Below are 18,305 nucleotides of genomic sequence, written 5' to 3' on the forward strand. Positions count from 1 at the left end.
CTGCCACCTTCCTTCCCCATGTGTGGCTGGTGTCTTTACCTTGAGTGCTGTCCTGGCCCTACCTGGAGCTTTGCTCCACAATGACCCTGCGCTCGCCCTGGCACTAGGAGCAGGCCAAGCCCCAGGCTCCTCACTTCCCAGGTCCTCTGCTCTCTCAAACATGGAAGCAGAAGCCTCCTCAAATTTACAGAAGAGGAAACTGAGGCAGGGAGCTATAAAATGCCAGACCCAATCACATGGCAGGCAACTGGTGGAGCAGAGGTGGGAGCCCAGGGCGTTGGGCTGCAGAGCCAAAGATTAGTGCTGTACGACACCTCTGATGTTCTGAATTCCTTATAAATTATGTTGTCTTTCTGCCTCAGACAGACAAGCACACTGTCTTTCTGCTTCTTTCTTGAGCCAGAAAAAAAAAATCCCAGATCCCATAGCACCTGCTCCGGCACAGCCCTCCGGCCACCTGCTGGGGAGTCCTGCCCCGGGGTCTGGGCCTCTCCTGTGACTCTCACATCTCACTGATCCTCACCATTTCACCACCTGACTGAAGAGGAAACTGAGGTTCAATGAGGTTAAGCAACTTGCCCAAGGCCCCAGAGCTCCTGACACAGGGATCGAGTCCTAAACCCAGGTCCTTGTAGACGGGCTCCAAAGCCCTTCCTCTTTGCTCTGCGCTTAGACCACAGAGAAACTGACCTCCTTCATCATGGAAGAGCATGCTGTGAGGAGCTGGAGGTGGCTTTCTAGTGACAGGCTCTGATCACTGCCGGTTACCACATGTGTGGTGGGCAGAGCAGGGCTCACAAACCCAGATGTCCACAGGGGCAAGAAGACACCCAGGGGCACACAGCGTGACTGCAAGTCAGGCGTGGTGCCACCACAGTCTTCTCTGGCCAATCACCATGTGGGAAGGTAGAGGCGCACCCAACCCCCTACTGCTCAAGAGAACCCGGGGTCCACACTTATGCACAGTCTCCATTTTTAAATGAAGGAAAACAAACCCAAAGGTTCTTTAGACACTGTGTAAGCCAAACCAAGCACATCTAGTGTCTGGATTCAGCTGGTAGATGCCCTTCTGTGACCTCAGTTTACAGACGATATTAGTTCACTTAAGAAAGTTCCAGACTGTATAAAATTATCAACTTGGTATAAAAATTACCAACTGTTTCCCTCAACAAGGTAGAAGTCAAACGAAACATTTCTGGTGGCGGGATTGAGTTCACAGGGGGCCTTTTGGGGATCCATCATTAACATTGATTGAGAATTTATGTTCAGTCCATTTAGAGAGGGACTAGTTGGATATAAAAATTGTGAAAAGCAGCCCATGTGCCGCATGCTGGTGATGATATTTCTCCCTTCAGGGCGGGCTCTGAAGGAATTCTTGCTGCCCCAGAGGGGGGCCCTGGATGCTCTTCCTCTGTCAGTCTGCAATGCCACAACCCAGAGCTGTGTTGGCAGGTCTGCCACGTGGTGCCAAAGAACCACCCCCGGACCCCACATCATTCCAGTGAGCAACCACAGCTAACTAGCTGCCCACCTCTGGAGCCTGGCTAGCTGGTGAGCTGTCCTTGGGGGAGGCCCTTCTGGAATCTGGGCTCAGCAGGGCTCACCTTACCCGCCCTGGGGCACTCACCAACAGGCCGTTGGAGCCGTGAACGGTGACGCAGCGGGAGAAGGTGTGGTGGATGGAGAGGTCCCTGATGTAGGTGGGCGGGTCGTAGCCGCCCCGCTCGTCCACGTCGCCCGCCAGGTGGAAGTGGATTGGGTACTGGCCCACCAGCTGCTGCCCCATGTGCTTCAGCTCCACGCCCGACAGGTGTGTGGCCTTAAACCCCAGTGCAAACTGGGAGGGAGAGCAAGGGTCAGAGGGGCCAGGGACTTCCTGCCCCACACCCCAAAAGCACAGCACCGCTGTCCTCATGGTGCACTGCCAGTGTTCCCCCAGGGGCTCAGCAAACCAGAGTCATCCTGTGCACATAGGTTAGGAGGCCTGGCTCTTCCTACACCACGGGAGAGGAGTGAGGCTTTACTGATGGGTGAGGATTCGGCAAGACAGGGACTGCTGGGGTGGGGGCCATGGGGGCTGCACGGTAGTGGGCCGCTCTGACCTTCCTCCTTGCCTTCCAGCCACCCGGTATTAGAAAGGGGGGTGTCCCTGGACAGCCTGGGGGAGCCACAAGCATGGCCAGAGTGCCGCGAATGGAGGCTGTGGGTGACTGTGGACAACACCTCAGGTCCACCTTCTCCTGGGTGTGAGGGGGGACACGATCCAGAGACTTCCTGAACCTCTGCTGTGGTGGCTCGTGTGCAAGAGGAGAGATGCCCGTGGGCTCCCTTGGTGGTAGCTCAGAGCTGCTCCTGGCAGCTGCTGAAACCATGGACTGTACCCCTGCCTGTCCCTCTTAGACCTCTGTCTCCAGTTCCAGGCACCCAGGCCTGCCCTTCCTAGGAACCCCTGCCCACCTTGGAATGCTTCTGGCTGGAGTGACAGCCTCAGCCCGGCAGACCCATACCTTTATGTGGCCCCCAAAGGTATCAAAGTCAAAGAAGCTGCAGATGTGCTTGCTGTAGGGGTAGCACTTGTCCTCCATCTCCCCCATCACCACAATGTTCCGGCTCAGGAGCCCGACCTCAGCCCGCATGTCCACGCCGTCTGTCTCCTCCCCAATGTGCAGGTACAGCGGCTTCCCTGGGGCAAAGGGAAGGTGGAAGAGCACATGAGTTATCACCAGGCCCCGCATACTAAGTGGTCCCCTTGGCTCCCAGGGCATTTTATAGAAGAGGGAACCTCAGGGAGGTGACATCTCATGCTGAGGGCAGAACCAGGGTTCCCAGCCACAGCCACAGCTTAGGGCTGAAGCCTGTGGCAGAAATGGGCTCTTCGGTACTAGACTCTCTCTTATGCTTTAGCTGGACACACAGCCAGCCCGGGGAACTGTGTTTCGCAGCCTCCTTGTGCTTAGGCGTGGCCACAGGGTATGAGCAGAAGTACTATGAACATCCTCTGGGTGGAAAGATGTGTTAAACTTGGGAAAATCCTGCCCTAGAAGACAGAAGGGGAACTTCAGAAAAGAAACCTGGTCTCTGGCTGACCTGCAGAGCTTGCATGCCTGGCTACCTACCAGCTGGGGTTCTTGAGAAAATAGAGCAATCTTTGTTTCTCTCAATCCCCTGCTTTAGAGTGGAGCAGTCCATATTCTGCTTTCCTCACCCTCATGTGGGTGTGTCCCTACAGCGTCTGTCTATGGGGCATGTAGCATGTATCTGTAGGGTCTGTAGTATCTCTAGGGTAGTGGTGTCAAACCTATGGCATGAGTGCCACAGCAGGTGTTTGTTATGACCGAAAGCTCTACAAGGTTCGCCATCACTGCTATAGGGTTTGTATCTAGAGTCAGGCAGGAACTTCTGTGTCCACCACTATGCCCAGCGCCCTGTGGACACGATGTGGAGTGGGGGGAAGAGTTGCACCTGCTCTCTTGCACCCATCCCTCTCTCCCTCCAGCCTCTTTGTGTGCAGTTGGCCCCAGGCCCAGTAGCTTCCTCTTCCAGTAGCTTCACTTCTTTCCTCATGTGACTTCTTAACGCTGCTGTCCAACTCCCCTGAGCCTTCCTATCCCTAAAAAATGAACAAAAAAAGACCTCCCCTCCTCCCCTCCTCCCCTCCTCCCCTCCTCCCCTCCTCCCCTCCTCCCCTCCTCCCCTCCTCCAGCTGTTGTCATCTCTTTCCTCTTGTGCCCAGGATTCTGCACTTGCTCTTAGCCAAAAGGCCGAGAAGCGATATGGCCAGGGTCTCTGAACCAGGGTTCTGTGCTGCCTCTCTCCATTTTCTCTCCACTCTCCCTCCCACCATACCACTCAGTCTCTTGCCACACGCTCTTAACATTTCCATTTCTGTCTTTCCTTCCACCAATGGTGCAGAAAAGGCACCCTAAGAACAGGCCGACAGGAGCTCAAACTTGGAACTGTCTTTGCTTTGCAGCCTTGGATTCTGCCTCCAGCACAATTCCAATTTCTTTCCACAATAAAAAAGTCTTAGCATGGCTTTAAATTCAGCTCATCTTGGGCCGGGGATTTAGCTCAGTGGTTTCGCTGCCTGCTGCGCAAACGCAAGGGCCCGAGTTTGATCCCCAGTACCAAAAAAAAAAAAAAAATTCAGCTTATCTCTAAGATTGCTGACCTGGCTTGTAGACACTTTCTCTTCCCTCTCAGGGTGCAGTTACAAAAGAGCAACCACCTCCCCTGTGGACTGTGAGGCTGGACATTGCTACCCACCCCACTGGGTTTTCACCACGACCTCGAGTAATGGAGAACTCGCTTCAGCCCTGAGATAGTCCCAGGGCCCATACGTGAGGGTCATGTTGTAATTAGCCCAAGCACACCACAGTGAACTTCCTCTGTCCTCTCACCCACAGGAAGAGCTGACCCTGTGTGACCTCTCCAGGCACACGTCTGTGAGTCTGAGCTCTGCTAAGAGTGTTTATGGTTTGGGGATTCTGCAGCCTTAGTGGGTTGGTGACTTTTTTTGAAGCATTTAGTTCAAGTTGTGAAGTTGATACATGAAGAAACTGAGAAGATACCTCATGACAGTTGGTATTAGTTTCCTATCACTGCTGTAACAAAGTTACCATGAATTTACTCCCTTAAACAATCTAAATCTATCCTGTTCCGGTCCTGAAGGTCAGAAGTCTTAAATGAGTCTTAAGCAGCCCACATCAGGTGCTGGGAGTGCTGCTTGCTTGTGGAGGATCCAGGGAAGAATCTGTTTTTGCCTTTTGCAGATTTTAGGGCTGTATTCTGGCCTGTGGCCCCTTCTCGATCTTCAATACACACCACTCCAATCTCTGCTTCTGTCTTCACATCGTTCCCTCCTCTCAAACCCTTCTTCATCATGCTTTTGAGGACCCTTGAAATTACACAGGCCCACCGGGGTGAGCCAGGAAAATCTCCTGTCTCGAGTCTTAGTCTGATCACATTTGCAAAGTTTCTTTGGCTGTAAGGTGGCACATACAGGTACTGAGGATTAGGAGGATCTCTTTCAAGGCCATTATTCAGCCAGCCACAGAATTCTTCTTAAAAACAGCCCTAGCATTAGTCAGATTTCTGTTACTATAAAAATGCTCAAGAAAAATCAGCTTCAAAAGAGGAAAGATAGGGCTGGGGATTTAACTCAGTGGTTTCGCTGCCTGCTGTGAAAGCACAAGGACCCGAGTTCAATTCCCGGTACCAAAAACAAAAAGAGGAAAGATGTCGAATGTGGTGGCAAACATCTATAACCCTAGCACTTGGAAGCCTGAGGCAGGAGGATCACACATTCAAGCCTACCTTGTGCAACTTAGTGATTTAGCAAGATCCAGTCTCAAACAATAAATAAATAAATAAATAAATAAATAATAAAGGAAGGTTTACTTTGGCTCTTATTTTCAGAGGTTTTAGTCTGTGACTGACTGACCCATTGCTTTTGACCGGTGGCGACTCGGTACATCACAGCAGTGTGTGGTGGAGGAAGAAGCCTATGCACTTCATGGCTGAGAACAAACAGAAAGGAAGAGACCAGAGTCCTACAATCCCCTTCCAGGGCTCATCCCCAGGGATCTAATACCTCCCCTTAGACCCACTTTTAAAGATTTTACCACCTACCAGTAGCACCAAGCTGAGGACCCAGTCTTTAACACATGGACTTCCAGGCAACATTAAAAATCCAGACTATACATAGGGCTCTGTGTCTCTACTTTCAAGGTCCAGATCAGGGTTCCCTCTGGCCACTCAGGTGGAAGCCTCTCCTTCCATTCAGCTCATCCAGCTCCCTCCCAGGTATGGAGGGCAGGGTTTGTCCCCCAAGAGCTTCGAATGGCATCTAAGTGGCCATGGCTTGGAGGAGCCAGACAGGAGGCTGCACCAGGCGTACATCTGATGAGGAAAATGGGTGTTCAGCGCAGGAGATGCTAGAAATGGGCTCTAATCATCGCTAACCATGGAGACTCACACACAAAGGCTTTGACTCACACAGCTCCAGGGCCAGCTCCCTGGTTTCCCTCTGTGGAAGTGGAGGGTCCGGTGGTGCTCAGGGCTCCTGCTGCTATCTGCTGTTGAGCTGAGGAGAGCATGGGGCAAGACTGTGCAAGGCTGTTCCTGTCACCCCAGGCTCCGCCTGGGGCAGTGTGAGCACTGCAGCCACATCTTTCCTGGAAGCCTCCATCTATGACTTGAAGACTACACCTCATGAAGGTAGGAGACCCCTCCTTCTAGAACCTCTTTACTCTCCACACATCCTTGACTTCAAGGACTGACAGGTCACCTTGTCATAGAGGTCCTCTCTTCCAGTGGCCATGGGCGTGTGCTGCTGAGACTGCTCTGCAAGAGTGCCTGCTGCAGAGTGTAGGGAGCATACCACCAATAGCCACATCTCCATGATCCACCTGTTTTCCCCAAGGTCATGGTTGCCACTGCACATGTGGCAGTGATACTGAAGTCAGCCATTTCTGCATCACAAGGGACTCCCTGCTAGGCGGTCTCTACTCTGGAGCTCTCTCTAGCCACCCAGCTTTCTCAGAGCCCCTGTAGCCCTGGCCTATGGCTCTTCTTACCTGACCACCCTTCCACCTTCCTGTGCATCACAGGCATCAGATTTGCACCATGGCTCCCTATATCTGCTCCTGTACCCTCTTCCTGTGATCTTCCATGCAGCATGACCCAATCTCTTGCACATCTAATGCTGTCTGCACACACTTTTCTTCATTGTGTTTCCCTTGTCAGATCTTGGGGATGGTTATGGAGATCCGAGGATGTTCAGCACCTCTGCCTCTCTTCCTGCCCCGGTCTTCCAAGCCACCCAGCCTAAGGTGCTCTGTGCAGATAAGCAGGCCAGGAAGATTCAGTCCTTCTTTGCATCTTTCCCTTCAGACTTCCAGGATCCTGGTCTTCTAAGAGCCATGTGTCTGGCTCTGCTGGATCAGAGTTTATTTTCTTTATTAGTGGACACTGCAAAGGACAGCACTACTGGAAAAGCTCAGAGAAAATCCCAAAGTCCTCCTCAGCCCAGCAACACTGCTTTGAGCCATTCTCCAGACACAGGAAGAATTGACAGCCCAAGAAGAGCTCAGTGTCCAGAGGCAGCTCAGGGCAATCTGTGAACTGGCCAAAGCTGAGAGTAGGAGGTGCAGGCTTGGGTTCTGGGAGATACAGCTTGGAGCAGACTGCACAGGAGTGACTCTGAGGGCTGGGCTCAGTCCAGTGAGCCAGGGCCCAAAATGGGCTCCCCAGACAGGTGGAGAGAACCCCAGCTCCCTCAGCTTTCTCTGCCCCCTCCCCCATCCCCCCTCTGCCCAGCGAGCCCTGAGTCCACCCTTGCTCAGCCTGTTTCCTTGCCCTTCAAGACCCAGCTCCATGTCTCCCCAGGAAACTCACAAACATACTGAGCACTGGCCTTTCCTGCCCTGTCCTGCAGAGTTCAGCAGAGCCAGTAGTGGGCTGGTCCTCCCCAAATCCAGGCCACACACCTGGGCCTTCTGACCATTGCTCAGGGCCCACGCCCACCCACGCTCAGTTCTCCCCAAAGCATGGCATCCCAGCCGGACCGGGTCAGAGGTTTCTGTGCCTGTGGGTGGCCAGAGGGCCTTCCGGAGGGGTAGGGGAGGGTGACAGGGAGGCTGCTGGATCTAGAGCTTCCTGTGCAACTCAGCTTGTTGCTGTGTTCCTGAGCACACAACTTAAGCTCCCTGAACCTCAGGCTCTTCATCTATGAAACAGAGATAATAATAGCATTATCCTAAAAGGCAGTACAATTGTGAAGTGAGTTAATCTACCGAACATTCTTCAAACAACCGCTGGGACAGGGTAGGCCAAGCCCAACAGGACTAGCAGATAGCTGCCTCCGGTGTTGCCCCAGGTTAAGGCTGGAATCTAGGCCTGAATGACAGGGCTTTGGGACAGCAGCTTGGACAGCTTCGTTCTGTGGGAAAAGCCAGTCAAAGTGCGAGCGGGGCTGTGCTCCTCCAGCCCTGGGAGCGAGGCAGCACCAGGTGGACGGACACAGCAGCTGCCCCAGTGTTCGGCTCCAGCTTCCTTTCCCACTGTTGTGAGTCTTTATCAGGTCTTTTCAAAATCCCTGGCTGTCAGCTCGGTGGCAGGTTTATCTGTGCAGCCTGTACATTCGCAGGCCACTCCCAGACTCCTAGGGCAGCATGTGTCTGACTCCTGGCTTTCCAGCCTGTCTGTGGAATTCTCCCACTGGCCTCCTCCCTCCCCTCCTTCTCCAGCACTGGTGCCTGGAGCTGGCCAAGCCAGAGTTGTCCCAAATGATTGCAAAGGCTAAGGGAGGAGGCCACCTGGGGAGCAGAGGGGCTGCAAACACTGGCCTTTCCCCATGTTCCCCTAGGGCAGCACCTGCTCCACATCTCGCAAGGCTTGCTGATGGCAAAGCACAGAATCAGGTACTCTGGGGTCCACAGGATGAACACCAAGACCTCCCAATGGGAGAAATAAATGTGTATGCTGGTCGCTCAGACTAGGAGATCCCAGTATATCTGGGCCCAGGGGAGGTGGGATCTCCCTTTCCAGACCATTGGCTACAAGGACAAGCCCAGGACGTGGGTAGGGGCCCCACAGGGGCAGGTTTAAACCCCCTGTGGTCACTCCCCGAGGGGGATGGTGGGAGTAGGCGATTGTGGAGGAAGGACAGAAGAGCACCCATTGGCCGGGAGCCAGGGGCGGGGGGCTCTCATTTGAATCCTGGCTCAGGTCCTGACTCGCTTGGCCTACACTATCAGCCCCACAGACACCTTCTACACCCAAGATGCTCCATTCTGGGTTCCTGAGGTGAACCCAGAGGCACATGTGAGTACTGAGCACTTGGAACCTGACGACCATGACTAAGGGAGGGAACCTTAGGTTTTAGATCATTTTAGTTGGATGTTTGCAACCACACATGTGGCAACCACGTTGGGAAGCCCGAGTCTGGCCATCTGGTGTCCAGGGACCCTTGGTCTCTACCCCAGCCATGAAGGGGAAAGCGGCGCCCACAGCATTGGGTTATCACAGAGATGGACGAGTTGGTTTACCTGAAGTTCTTGGGACATCATGGAAAACCCAATAAATATCCTTTCTACTGCGCCATGGTTATGTAAAGCTGTGGGGTGTTTACAGGCAAAGTGGGAAGGTGGTGATGAAAACAGCCAAACCAGAGAGATTTTCTACTGCTACCTCCATGTTGGCAGGGGTGGGGAATCACACAGTGGTTGGCAAAACTTGGAAATATTTTTTTAGATGATTCACAAATTATCATTATTTTGCTACCTCCATCTGTTTCCCATCAGAAAAGCCTTAAAATGCAAAAAGGGCTGTTTACTGGAATTTGGGGACTCTGTGGGAGGAGGATGTGTCTACTCCGTAGCCAGCCTGGGGAGGCGACTCCGAGAGCTGCCAGGGGCAAGGCAGGGCCTGAGGTGAGAGAGGTGGTCAGAGTCTTTGCTCGGTGGCGGGAATGGAGTGCTGGAGGGAGGGCTCAGGTCAAACAAGAGGAATGGGAGCCTCTCCAGGACAGGCAGACAGAACGACCATGCTTCCTGGGGCTTTCTGATGTGTTCACAGGTGCTGTTTTCATGGGACCACAGCATTAAGCAAAGCACAGGGTCCACAGTTCTAAGGGAGAGGGAGGTGGCCAGGAGAGTCAGACGCAGGCGGTGCTGAGCTGGAATCCAGGGTGTCTGACAGGGACTTGGCTTCTTCCCCACTTCTCTTTCCCTCCCTAGGCACCCAGGGCCCAAAGTAGCCCTGCCACTCTTGTTTCAGCCACAAGGGGCCTCAGAGGCAGAAGGTCGATTGGTAGATCCCAGACAGGAGGAGCAGTTCAGTGTCAACATCCATAGCAGGACCCAGACACGCCCTGCTAGGACCTCCTCAGGCTCCAGGCCACAGTGGGCACCTGTGAGGACCTGCTCAGAGTCAGATCTCCTCTCCAGGCATGGGGCACCCAGCCCAGGCTCAGGACTCAAAAGATCTCCCCAGTCCCCCTCTCTACCTCAACATAGGCAAGGGCTCAGGTTGGGCTTTTCTGACATTCAGGCACCACAGACACTGCCCAGAGCCACGGGCAGTGACATCAACCCAAACCACTTGAGTGCCACCCGTGACAGCCAGAAGACTCCACAATGCACTCTTGGCTGACACACAAGTCATCCCAAAGACCTAAAGGGTCCAACAATCACTGAGAACTCACTCGTCTTAGTGCCCACCAGGCTCCTGGCCTTCAGTGACCTCCTCGTGCACTGGCCTGTGGCTTCCTCGTCTTTCTGCAGCCCCGTGAGCTCCCATGTTCCCCACTCCAGCTGCTTTGGTGCTCCTCTTGGTGAGGCTCCCTGCTCCCCGGAGAGGGTCTCCACATCACGCTCCTCCCCGTAGCCCTTCTGTCCCTCCACTTCCCTCCAGCTCCTGGCTCAGCAACTGATTCCTCCAGGAAGGCTCCCACGCTGGCCCTGACTCTGCCAGGGCCCTCGTCCTTGCTCCGGGCACCTCCACTCTTCCGCTTTCCCTGCAGTTATCACAGTGGGAGTTTTGTTTTTATGGGAGTGGTTCCTTGATGGATGTGTGTTTTCCCTGCTGAACTGCAGCTTCCCTGAGGGCAGAGGAGGCGTCCATCTTGCTCACCACAGCATCCGAGGCCTGGCACTTGGCCTGGCACATCTGACACATGCTCTTTAACCACTTGCTGAGTGACTTCTGTGTGATCCTGTAGAGGAAGCTTGGGGGAAGCTACCCAGACTGGGGCAGAGGAAGGGCATGGTGCATGCATTCGAAGAGTTGCCACCCACTCCTTGACGCATGAAGGCAGGCAGGAAAATAACCACAGGCCCACACAGCCCTCATGTGTTGGTCAGTAAAGATGGTAGAAAGAGAGGTGGGGATTTAGCTCAGCGGTTCTGCCGCCTGCCTCGAAAGCGGAAGGTCTTGAGTTCAATCCCCGTACAAAAAAAAAAAAAAAAGATGGTAGAGTTTGCTTCTCTCCCTCTAAACACCCTATACCTGCATGTCCCAAAAGAGCAGAAATGATAAGCTAAGAAATTCACAAGGTTCAACAACTGCCCACCAGCCACGTCCTATCATTAAGCCTAGCTGCCGTATTATTGCATCTAATACTTCTAATAATTACAGTTAATAATTAATAATTACAGTTTATTGGGAACTTACTATGTACCAGCAAGTATTTGAGTACACACATGAACCTCTTCAATCTCCACAATTGCCCCATGAAGTAGTTATGATCATATCTCCCTTTTACAGATGAGGAAACTGAGGTACAGAGGTTTTTTTAATTGCTTACGGTCTCATAGCTAATAACTGGCATTTCTGGGATTCCAGTCATGGATGCCTGGTTCTGCGGCCTGAGTTCTTTACACTTTGTTTGCCATTCTGCTTTTCCCAGACAAAAACAGAAGCAAAACTGTCCTCTTCAGTGTCTTTGTGTAATATGCCCAACGCGGGGCCCATCCAGCAAGTGAGCAGAAGCGCAGTGCCCCGCGCACAGAGCTTTGCTGCGTGGTGAGCTGCTCCAGAGCTGCCATGCACATTGCTGTACCCCTCCTTCACGTGACAGCCCTTGTGATGAAGTTGGCAGGAGCTCAGAGCCAAGGGAACGTGCCCCTCTTCGTCTGTGGTCTCCTTTCTTTTATTGGGTAAGGATAGGTAAATAATGTGTTAATTTTCTTTCTCTGCTTTGGCTACCCGGAATTTCAGAGATAAACAGCATGGCTTATTTCCTGAGCTTCCGCTAACCCCAGTCTCCCTCCACATTTGCTGAATTTATTCTCCTATGTCTTTTACACTTAAATATGTTCCACCCCCACTATACACACACTGTTGTCAAAGTCATTCAGACTTGTGCTTAGGGTGAGCTATTCCAATGCCTTTCTCAAACAGGGGTTCAGACATTGTCATTTTAAACTGCCGCCTCTCTTGCTTTGTCAAGGACAAGCATGTGATCATCCCGGCCTCCACCTGCACGCTGCCACGGCCCTCTGCTTCTCTCTAGACACACTCATCAAGATGCCTTCTCCCCAGCCATTGCAACACTACGGCCTTCCCCTGCAGACTTCCAGTTCTGGACGAGCACCCTGGGACCACAGCTGTGGCGTTTGTGGACTGTCTTAGTCATGTGATAGCTGAGAACAGAATAAAGGTATTAAATGCCATCACCATTTTCCACCATTTTATAAGTGTGCCCTCACATTCCTTCTCGAGCACATCTCAGTCAGCTAAAAGATCACATTGAGTTTTAGTTCCTGTAGGTTTATTTGATATTTGGAGCACACGGGATGGCTTTCTCAACTCTGAGTCTGCCTCTCATCCCAAAGTGCTCTGCTTCGGTAGCACGTGGTAACCCAGTGCCCAGTCCTGGTGCCCCTTTCTGTGGTGGCACAGCCTGGTGCTCCCCCGGGGAGCAGCTCTTCCTCCGTGTGATGCAGTCTAGGATGTCCAGTAGTGCTTCTGTCCTGGCCACAGCACAGTCAGATGCCCTCCCTGGAGGTGACTTGTAAGCACAGTGTCCCCGGACCAAGCACAGTTCCTAAAGACAGCAGTGTTCTCGGGGCGGCACCCATGATCTCCTGCTACCCTGGACCTGGAGGCTGCCCTGCTCCTTGTCCTTCTGCTTCTCTGCCCTCCCAATCCTAGTCTAGCCCCAAGATGAATCCCAATCATTCCTGTTTTGCCTCTCATAGGTTGAATTCTGTGGCTCACAACACAAGCACCTTAATTGATACACAATGTCTTCCATTACAAATAATCGACCTAGATTATTGGTCTAGAGATGCATGTAGATGTAAGAAGCAAACTCCTTCCATGGGATTGTAGGGTATTTTGTTACACATCATTATTCTGGTCATAGCTGACTGATACAGATTTGTCAAAACTTCTGTTTACTCTCAGTCTGGAAGTGTTCAGAGCCATCATGGCTGGAAAGTGGGTGCAGGCCTACCTGCCACTTTGACCTGGTTGGGGGCACAGGCTCTGCAGGGCAGCACCTGGAACTCTTCTGCTTGGTACATGGAGTAGTCAGTGCTGGCGACCACAAGGGTGTCTCCAGGCCTCCAGGACCGCACATTATCCTCCAGAGTCAGGACAGTGCTGTTCACGTTGGTGTCGATGGTGACTGTGAGCTTGGGCCTCACTGTAACCAAAACAGGAAGGACTGAGACACAGCCCTTTGCTTGGCAAACTCCTGGCTGTCCACATCTTCCTTTCTCCCTCCTGAATAAGCAAATGCCAGGTTTGCCTCTCCAAACCCCAAATCACCAGCTCCCTCCATCTGTCTTGGTGCAAGGTTTTGAAGTCAACAAAAACCCAACCAGAGAAGAGCCATTCATTAGCTCTGGGGAGGGAATTTTCCACTAACTTCTTAGAGGAGTTAAATGTGGCTGCCTTACCACACCCACTTTGCTCAAGATGTAAAACAAATATAGTTCCTCTCAACTGTTATTTACAGGAACTGTAAGCCTCTCCCCTGCAGAAGTCCTGACCCTAATGACCATCCTCTAGACATGGCCACGTCCTCCTAGAGCAAACCAACCACTCCCCCTCCCTTCTAACCAGCACCTTGGCTCTGGGTTTGAAATCACAGCACCCAGAGAGGCAAATAATGGTGCATCTGTGCTGGAGGGTGTGGGGAGTCTGTGCTGTCCACCTGCACCCTGCTGTCCTGGAGCCAGGGCCTTCCCCTTCCTGAAAGGCCTGTGGGGAGGGTGGAGCTGAGCGGACAGCTCCGAAGCCCCTCCCACTGCCCTGTGTCACACAAGTGTGCCATCCACCTTGGGCACAGCAGGAGCACTGTCACTGCAATGCCTGGCAGCAGACCTGTCACCCACACCCACACCCACACCGTGCAGGGAAGAGGGCTGCTCACCAGGCTTCCCGCAGAGGAAGCGCACACGATAGCTCTGACAGGCTCGGCCCTGGTTGTAGCAGGCGAACTTATAATCCTGGCCCCTTTTGTAGACAACCTCAGTGCTGAGGTTGACTCCGTCCATTGTAGTGGCCTGGAAGAGGCACAGAAATCACAGAGCAAAGTCATTTTTCTCATCACAGAGAAAGAAGGTGATGATTAATGTTCTCGTTCTATACTTAAAAGGCTAAAATTGTCTTTGCTGCAAAACTATTTACAATAGGCCAAGGTGATCATCCCAGGTGCCCACAGGAGTTTTGCTATCCGAGAGCAGCATGATGTCTCAGAATGGACAAAGGCCTTTCCCAGGTCCTGCAGAGCCCCATATCCACACAGGGGCTTTTCACCGAGTACCCTGCAGTGGGTGCTCAGAATCTAGCCTGGCTACCACCACCACCATGCACCAGGTATAATTTCATCAGCTGAGGACTCACTGTGCTTGGTCCTGTGGTACCCAGACAGGCTACCAAATCACACGGGAGGCTTCTAAAGACCGAAGGCCCAGGCTCCATCCTCAGATGCTCAGGTTCAGTTATGAGCTTCCAGGTGTTTAGAAGCTGCCCTGGTGATTCTAGTGGACTGTGAAGTTGGAGGAACACTGTTGGGGTTCAGGACCCAAGTGTTTACATACACCCCATTTCATCCTCACAGCAAAATCAAGAGGCTATTATTGGTGCCACCAATGAGGAAGATGACAGGTAGAGAGGTGGAGTGAAAAAGCCAGTAAGTGACAGAGCACAACCTGAACCCAGTTGAACCTAACTGCAAGGCTGAGGCTTCTGAGCCTCTCCCCACTGCACCTTCAAACCCCTCATCCTGCTGTCCATTGTTCAAAGGCCAGTCCCTGCCCATGGCAGAGGTACTGAGGGACAAGAGCAGGGTTTTGCCTGTCTCCCTGGCCCCAGGGCCTGGCACAGAGTAGGTCTCAGTCAATGAGGGCTGATGAGCAAGAAGCTATGCGGCCAGGTGGGGCATCTAGGAAACAGACTCACAGGAAGGCAGGACCCTGCGAGCCAGATCACACCTGCCAAGTGTGTCTGCCTCAAGACCAAGCTTGCCATTCAGAGACGCAAGTTACAGCAAGGCCACAGTTGCTGTCATCTTTGGCACAGAAACCAAAGGGACCAGGGTTGAGGGATAGAGGGGAAAGTAAAGCTAATCTTTAAAAAGAGAGGCAGACAATGTTTTTTGGGAAACACTGTTTAGACCCAGCAAATATTTTGTCTTGAGGATCATGCAGCTGTGTGTGGTGAAATTTATAGCTAAAATTGAGGCCTTTCTTGCAAGCAACACACTCAAACCAATTATCATGGGGCGTCTCCACAGAGTCAGGGGCAGGGCTGTAATCAGGCTTTTAGAGGAAACCACTAAGGCTCCACTGGGATCAGACCCAAGCTCAAGGCCATCTGACCCCCTGACCCCGACATGGTCTTTAGCAGACCCTAACATATGGAGAACCTGGCCTGAAACGTTGCCAGGGAAGCTGGATGTTTTCTAAGGTACAACAACACTTTCAAGGGAACAATTCTGCTTTTCTTTTTTCTCTACCTGAAGAACAACCCTAGTGTTGGACAAGAAGAAGAAAAAAGGATCTGTTATGAGCCAGGAGTGGTGGCACATGCCCGTGATCCCAGCACTCGAGAGGCTGAGGTAGGAGAATCACTGTGAGTTTGAGGGCTGCATAGTCAGTACAAGGTTAGTCTGAATCTCATAGTGAGACACTGTCTCAGAAAACCAAAACAAACAAACAAACAAAAAGGGATCTATCACCATTTAGTGAAATGGATCTCCACCTTAAGTGGACATAAGTTTATTGTTATTCATGCTTATAATAGTAAAACAATTAAAATTATTATAGGGCTGGAGATTTAGCTCAGTGGTTCCGTCACCTGCCTTGCAAGCGCAAGGTCCCAAGTTCCATCCTCAGTATCCCCCCACAAAAAATTATTATAATAAACAATCAATAAAACCAATTTCAAATCAAGAGCACTCCCCATGGCTCTGGTACTTCATGAACTGTCGCATTATTTCACAGAAGGCTCTCATGAGGGAATAATTATTATCCCCCATTTTTGCATGTGAAAAAACTGAGGCACAAAGTTAAAGAATAAGGCTAGGATTGTGAGCAAGTCATCTAGGGCACCACATTTAAGGCAACACTCCCTCCCAGGATCATGCAAATGCAGAATGGGCACCTGAGAGGCAGTACCCCCTTAAACACAGCACCTGGAGGGCGGGGTCTGAAGCTCCAGGTGAGGAGAGGTGACCTCTGCAAACTCAGTCTCTCTGGCTTCCAGACCCATTCTTCTGACCACTAGCTTAACCTCCAGCCCCTGCACCACTACTGTGGGGAAACAAAAGGCACCTGAGGTGCCCACCCCATCCCAAGAGTCCATCCTTGGCTGGGAGGCAAGGGGGTCTTCAGCCAAGGAGAACCAAAAGAAGGGCAAAGACCTGGAAAGAGTGGTTGTGTTTTTATTTTGTTTTGGGGTGTATTTTTTTTTTTTTTTTGCAGAAACATGAGATATCAGATCTTGGAAAGGTTTCCTTGAAGTCATGTGGGCCAGACCAGCTGCTTTAGGCTGCCTGCTCTGAGGCCCTGACACCCCTCCCCAGAGGGTCTGAGTGCTGTGCCCACAGGTGTCCCAGTGACTCGCTGTCTGTATAACAGGGCTCAAGGCCCTGGGGCAAGCACAGTGTGAAGTAAGTGTGGCATAGTCCTGGGCAGAGGGGAGGGAGGACAAGCTGGTTTCCCAGAGGGGCCGGAGCCGGCACGGGAAGTCCGTTTCCCCTCCACCTTGCCTATGGGGTAGTTAGCTAGAGCACTGCTTCTGGCCAGTGTCACCTCCAGTGAGCAAGAGCCAGAACAGGGCTGGCTTCCCTTCCCCAACCTCGGGGCTGACCAGGCCAGGAGTACACTGTACATTGCCACTTTTACCCACTGTGAGTGAGAGGCGATGCTCTGGCTACTGGGTCCTGGGGACTACAGATCACCAGTGAGGAGCTGACATCCAGGCAGTACTTCCTCCTTGGCTCTAGAGATGGCCTCAGGCTGTTTGTTAGGTGACTGCCTTCAACAGGCTTTTGCAGAGACAAAACAAAGATCCCATCATGGAATTGGGAACTTTGAATTAATGAGGGGCTACAATGCTGGGCAGAATATTTTCATAGAATGAAGCCACTCACTTTGGGAAAGCTGGTCCAAGCCTCGGGTATGGGGAAAACTATTGCTTGGTTTTTTATTCTCCTTGGACCTCAAATGGTTGAGAACTTGAACACAGGGACGCTTTGTCAGGGATGCTCTTTTTGGGGGGAGAAATTGTGACATGGCTGCGCACAGGGTGACAGGGTGTGATGTGGGTCACCAAGGAAGTCTGGTGTGTGTGCTCTCAGCTAAGGTTTAACAAAGCTCTGGGTCCCATGTGTGGGCTGGGTGCAGAGCAAAGGCTGGAGTAGAAGGCCCCAGGAAAGCTGTTCACCTGCTGCACAGAAGTCACCTTTGATCAGCAGTGTCCTGGAGTTAGGCAGCTGGTAGAGAAAACTCCAGCAGGGATCCACCAGACCAGAAAAGCATTCCTAAAGGATTTCCAGAAATATCTGGAGAGGGGAGCTGGTAAGGAACTAAATATCCTGTGGTCCAGGGCATCGAAGAGATAAGATTATGGCTATTTCAGAATTAAGACTGGAATGTTCAAGGCTGCAGGAGAAAAGTTCAATTAAATCTAGGAAGTCTGTGCTTTGGGAGAGTGAGTGGTGTTTGATCCTTTTGGACCCAAGAAGAGCCTGCAACTTGCAACCTAATCTGGGCAAATCCTTCTTCATAACCATGGAGCCATGGGAAAGGAAGAGTTTGAGCCAAGCGATGAGCAGGGCTTCCTTGGCCTTCATTCAGTGTAGGATGGAGCCCTGGCCAAGATTCCTCATCTTGCTTCAGTGCAAGTGGAGGTGAAAGAGCAGCCTGGGACAGTGTGGCAGGATCAGGGCACAGTCAGACCACCTGGTGAGGTGACCTGGAGGTGCTGGCAAACGTCGGTCACTGCTCTTGCCCCTTGGTGTACCCGGGGAACTCCCAGGATTTCCCCACTAGTACCAGAGTCTGCCCATGCTCAGGTCCTTTGTATCAAGGGCATGGAATTAAAATATCACCTACACACATCCTCCTGTGTGTTCAGTCATCCTCAGATAACTTACAATCCCTCACACTCTGTAAAGCTGTGTAGTTGATAAACTGTACTGTTCAGGGCATAATGACAAGAAGGAAAAATCTATACATGTTCGGTACAGATGCAATTTTTTCCCAAATATTTTTGCTCCCTGGGTGGCTGAACCCTTGTTTGTGAGGCCTGCAGGCTCAGAGAGCCAACTGTGTTTTTTTTTTTTT

The 18,305-nt window shown here is 52.0% G+C and overlaps 1 protein-coding gene across 3 annotated transcripts in view; it reads right to left on the reverse strand.

Annotated features, from left to right (window-relative positions):
- The window catches only part of Cemip (cell migration inducing hyaluronidase 1), a 135,535-nt gene that overhangs the window by 28,900 nt on the left and 88,330 nt on the right, over nt 1–18,305 (reverse strand). For all 3 annotated transcript variants that reach the window (XM_004852889.3, XM_004852888.3, XM_021264907.2), the window contains exons 10-13: nt 13,886–14,018; nt 12,962–13,153; nt 2,508–2,683; nt 1,628–1,837 (exon numbers count right to left, since the gene is read on the reverse strand). In XM_004852889.3, the coding sequence (XP_004852946.2) occupies nt 1,628–1,837; nt 2,508–2,683; nt 12,962–13,153; nt 13,886–14,018 (711 nt within the window). The remainder of the gene's footprint in view (nt 1–1,627; nt 1,838–2,507; nt 2,684–12,961; nt 13,154–13,885; nt 14,019–18,305) is intronic.

Source organism: Heterocephalus glaber, unplaced genomic scaffold (assembly GCF_053883595.1).
Source record: "Heterocephalus glaber isolate CG9 unplaced genomic scaffold, H.glaber_assembly_v1.0 deba00001531, whole genome shotgun sequence".
NCBI lineage: Eukaryota > Metazoa > Chordata > Mammalia > Rodentia > Bathyergidae > Heterocephalus > Heterocephalus glaber.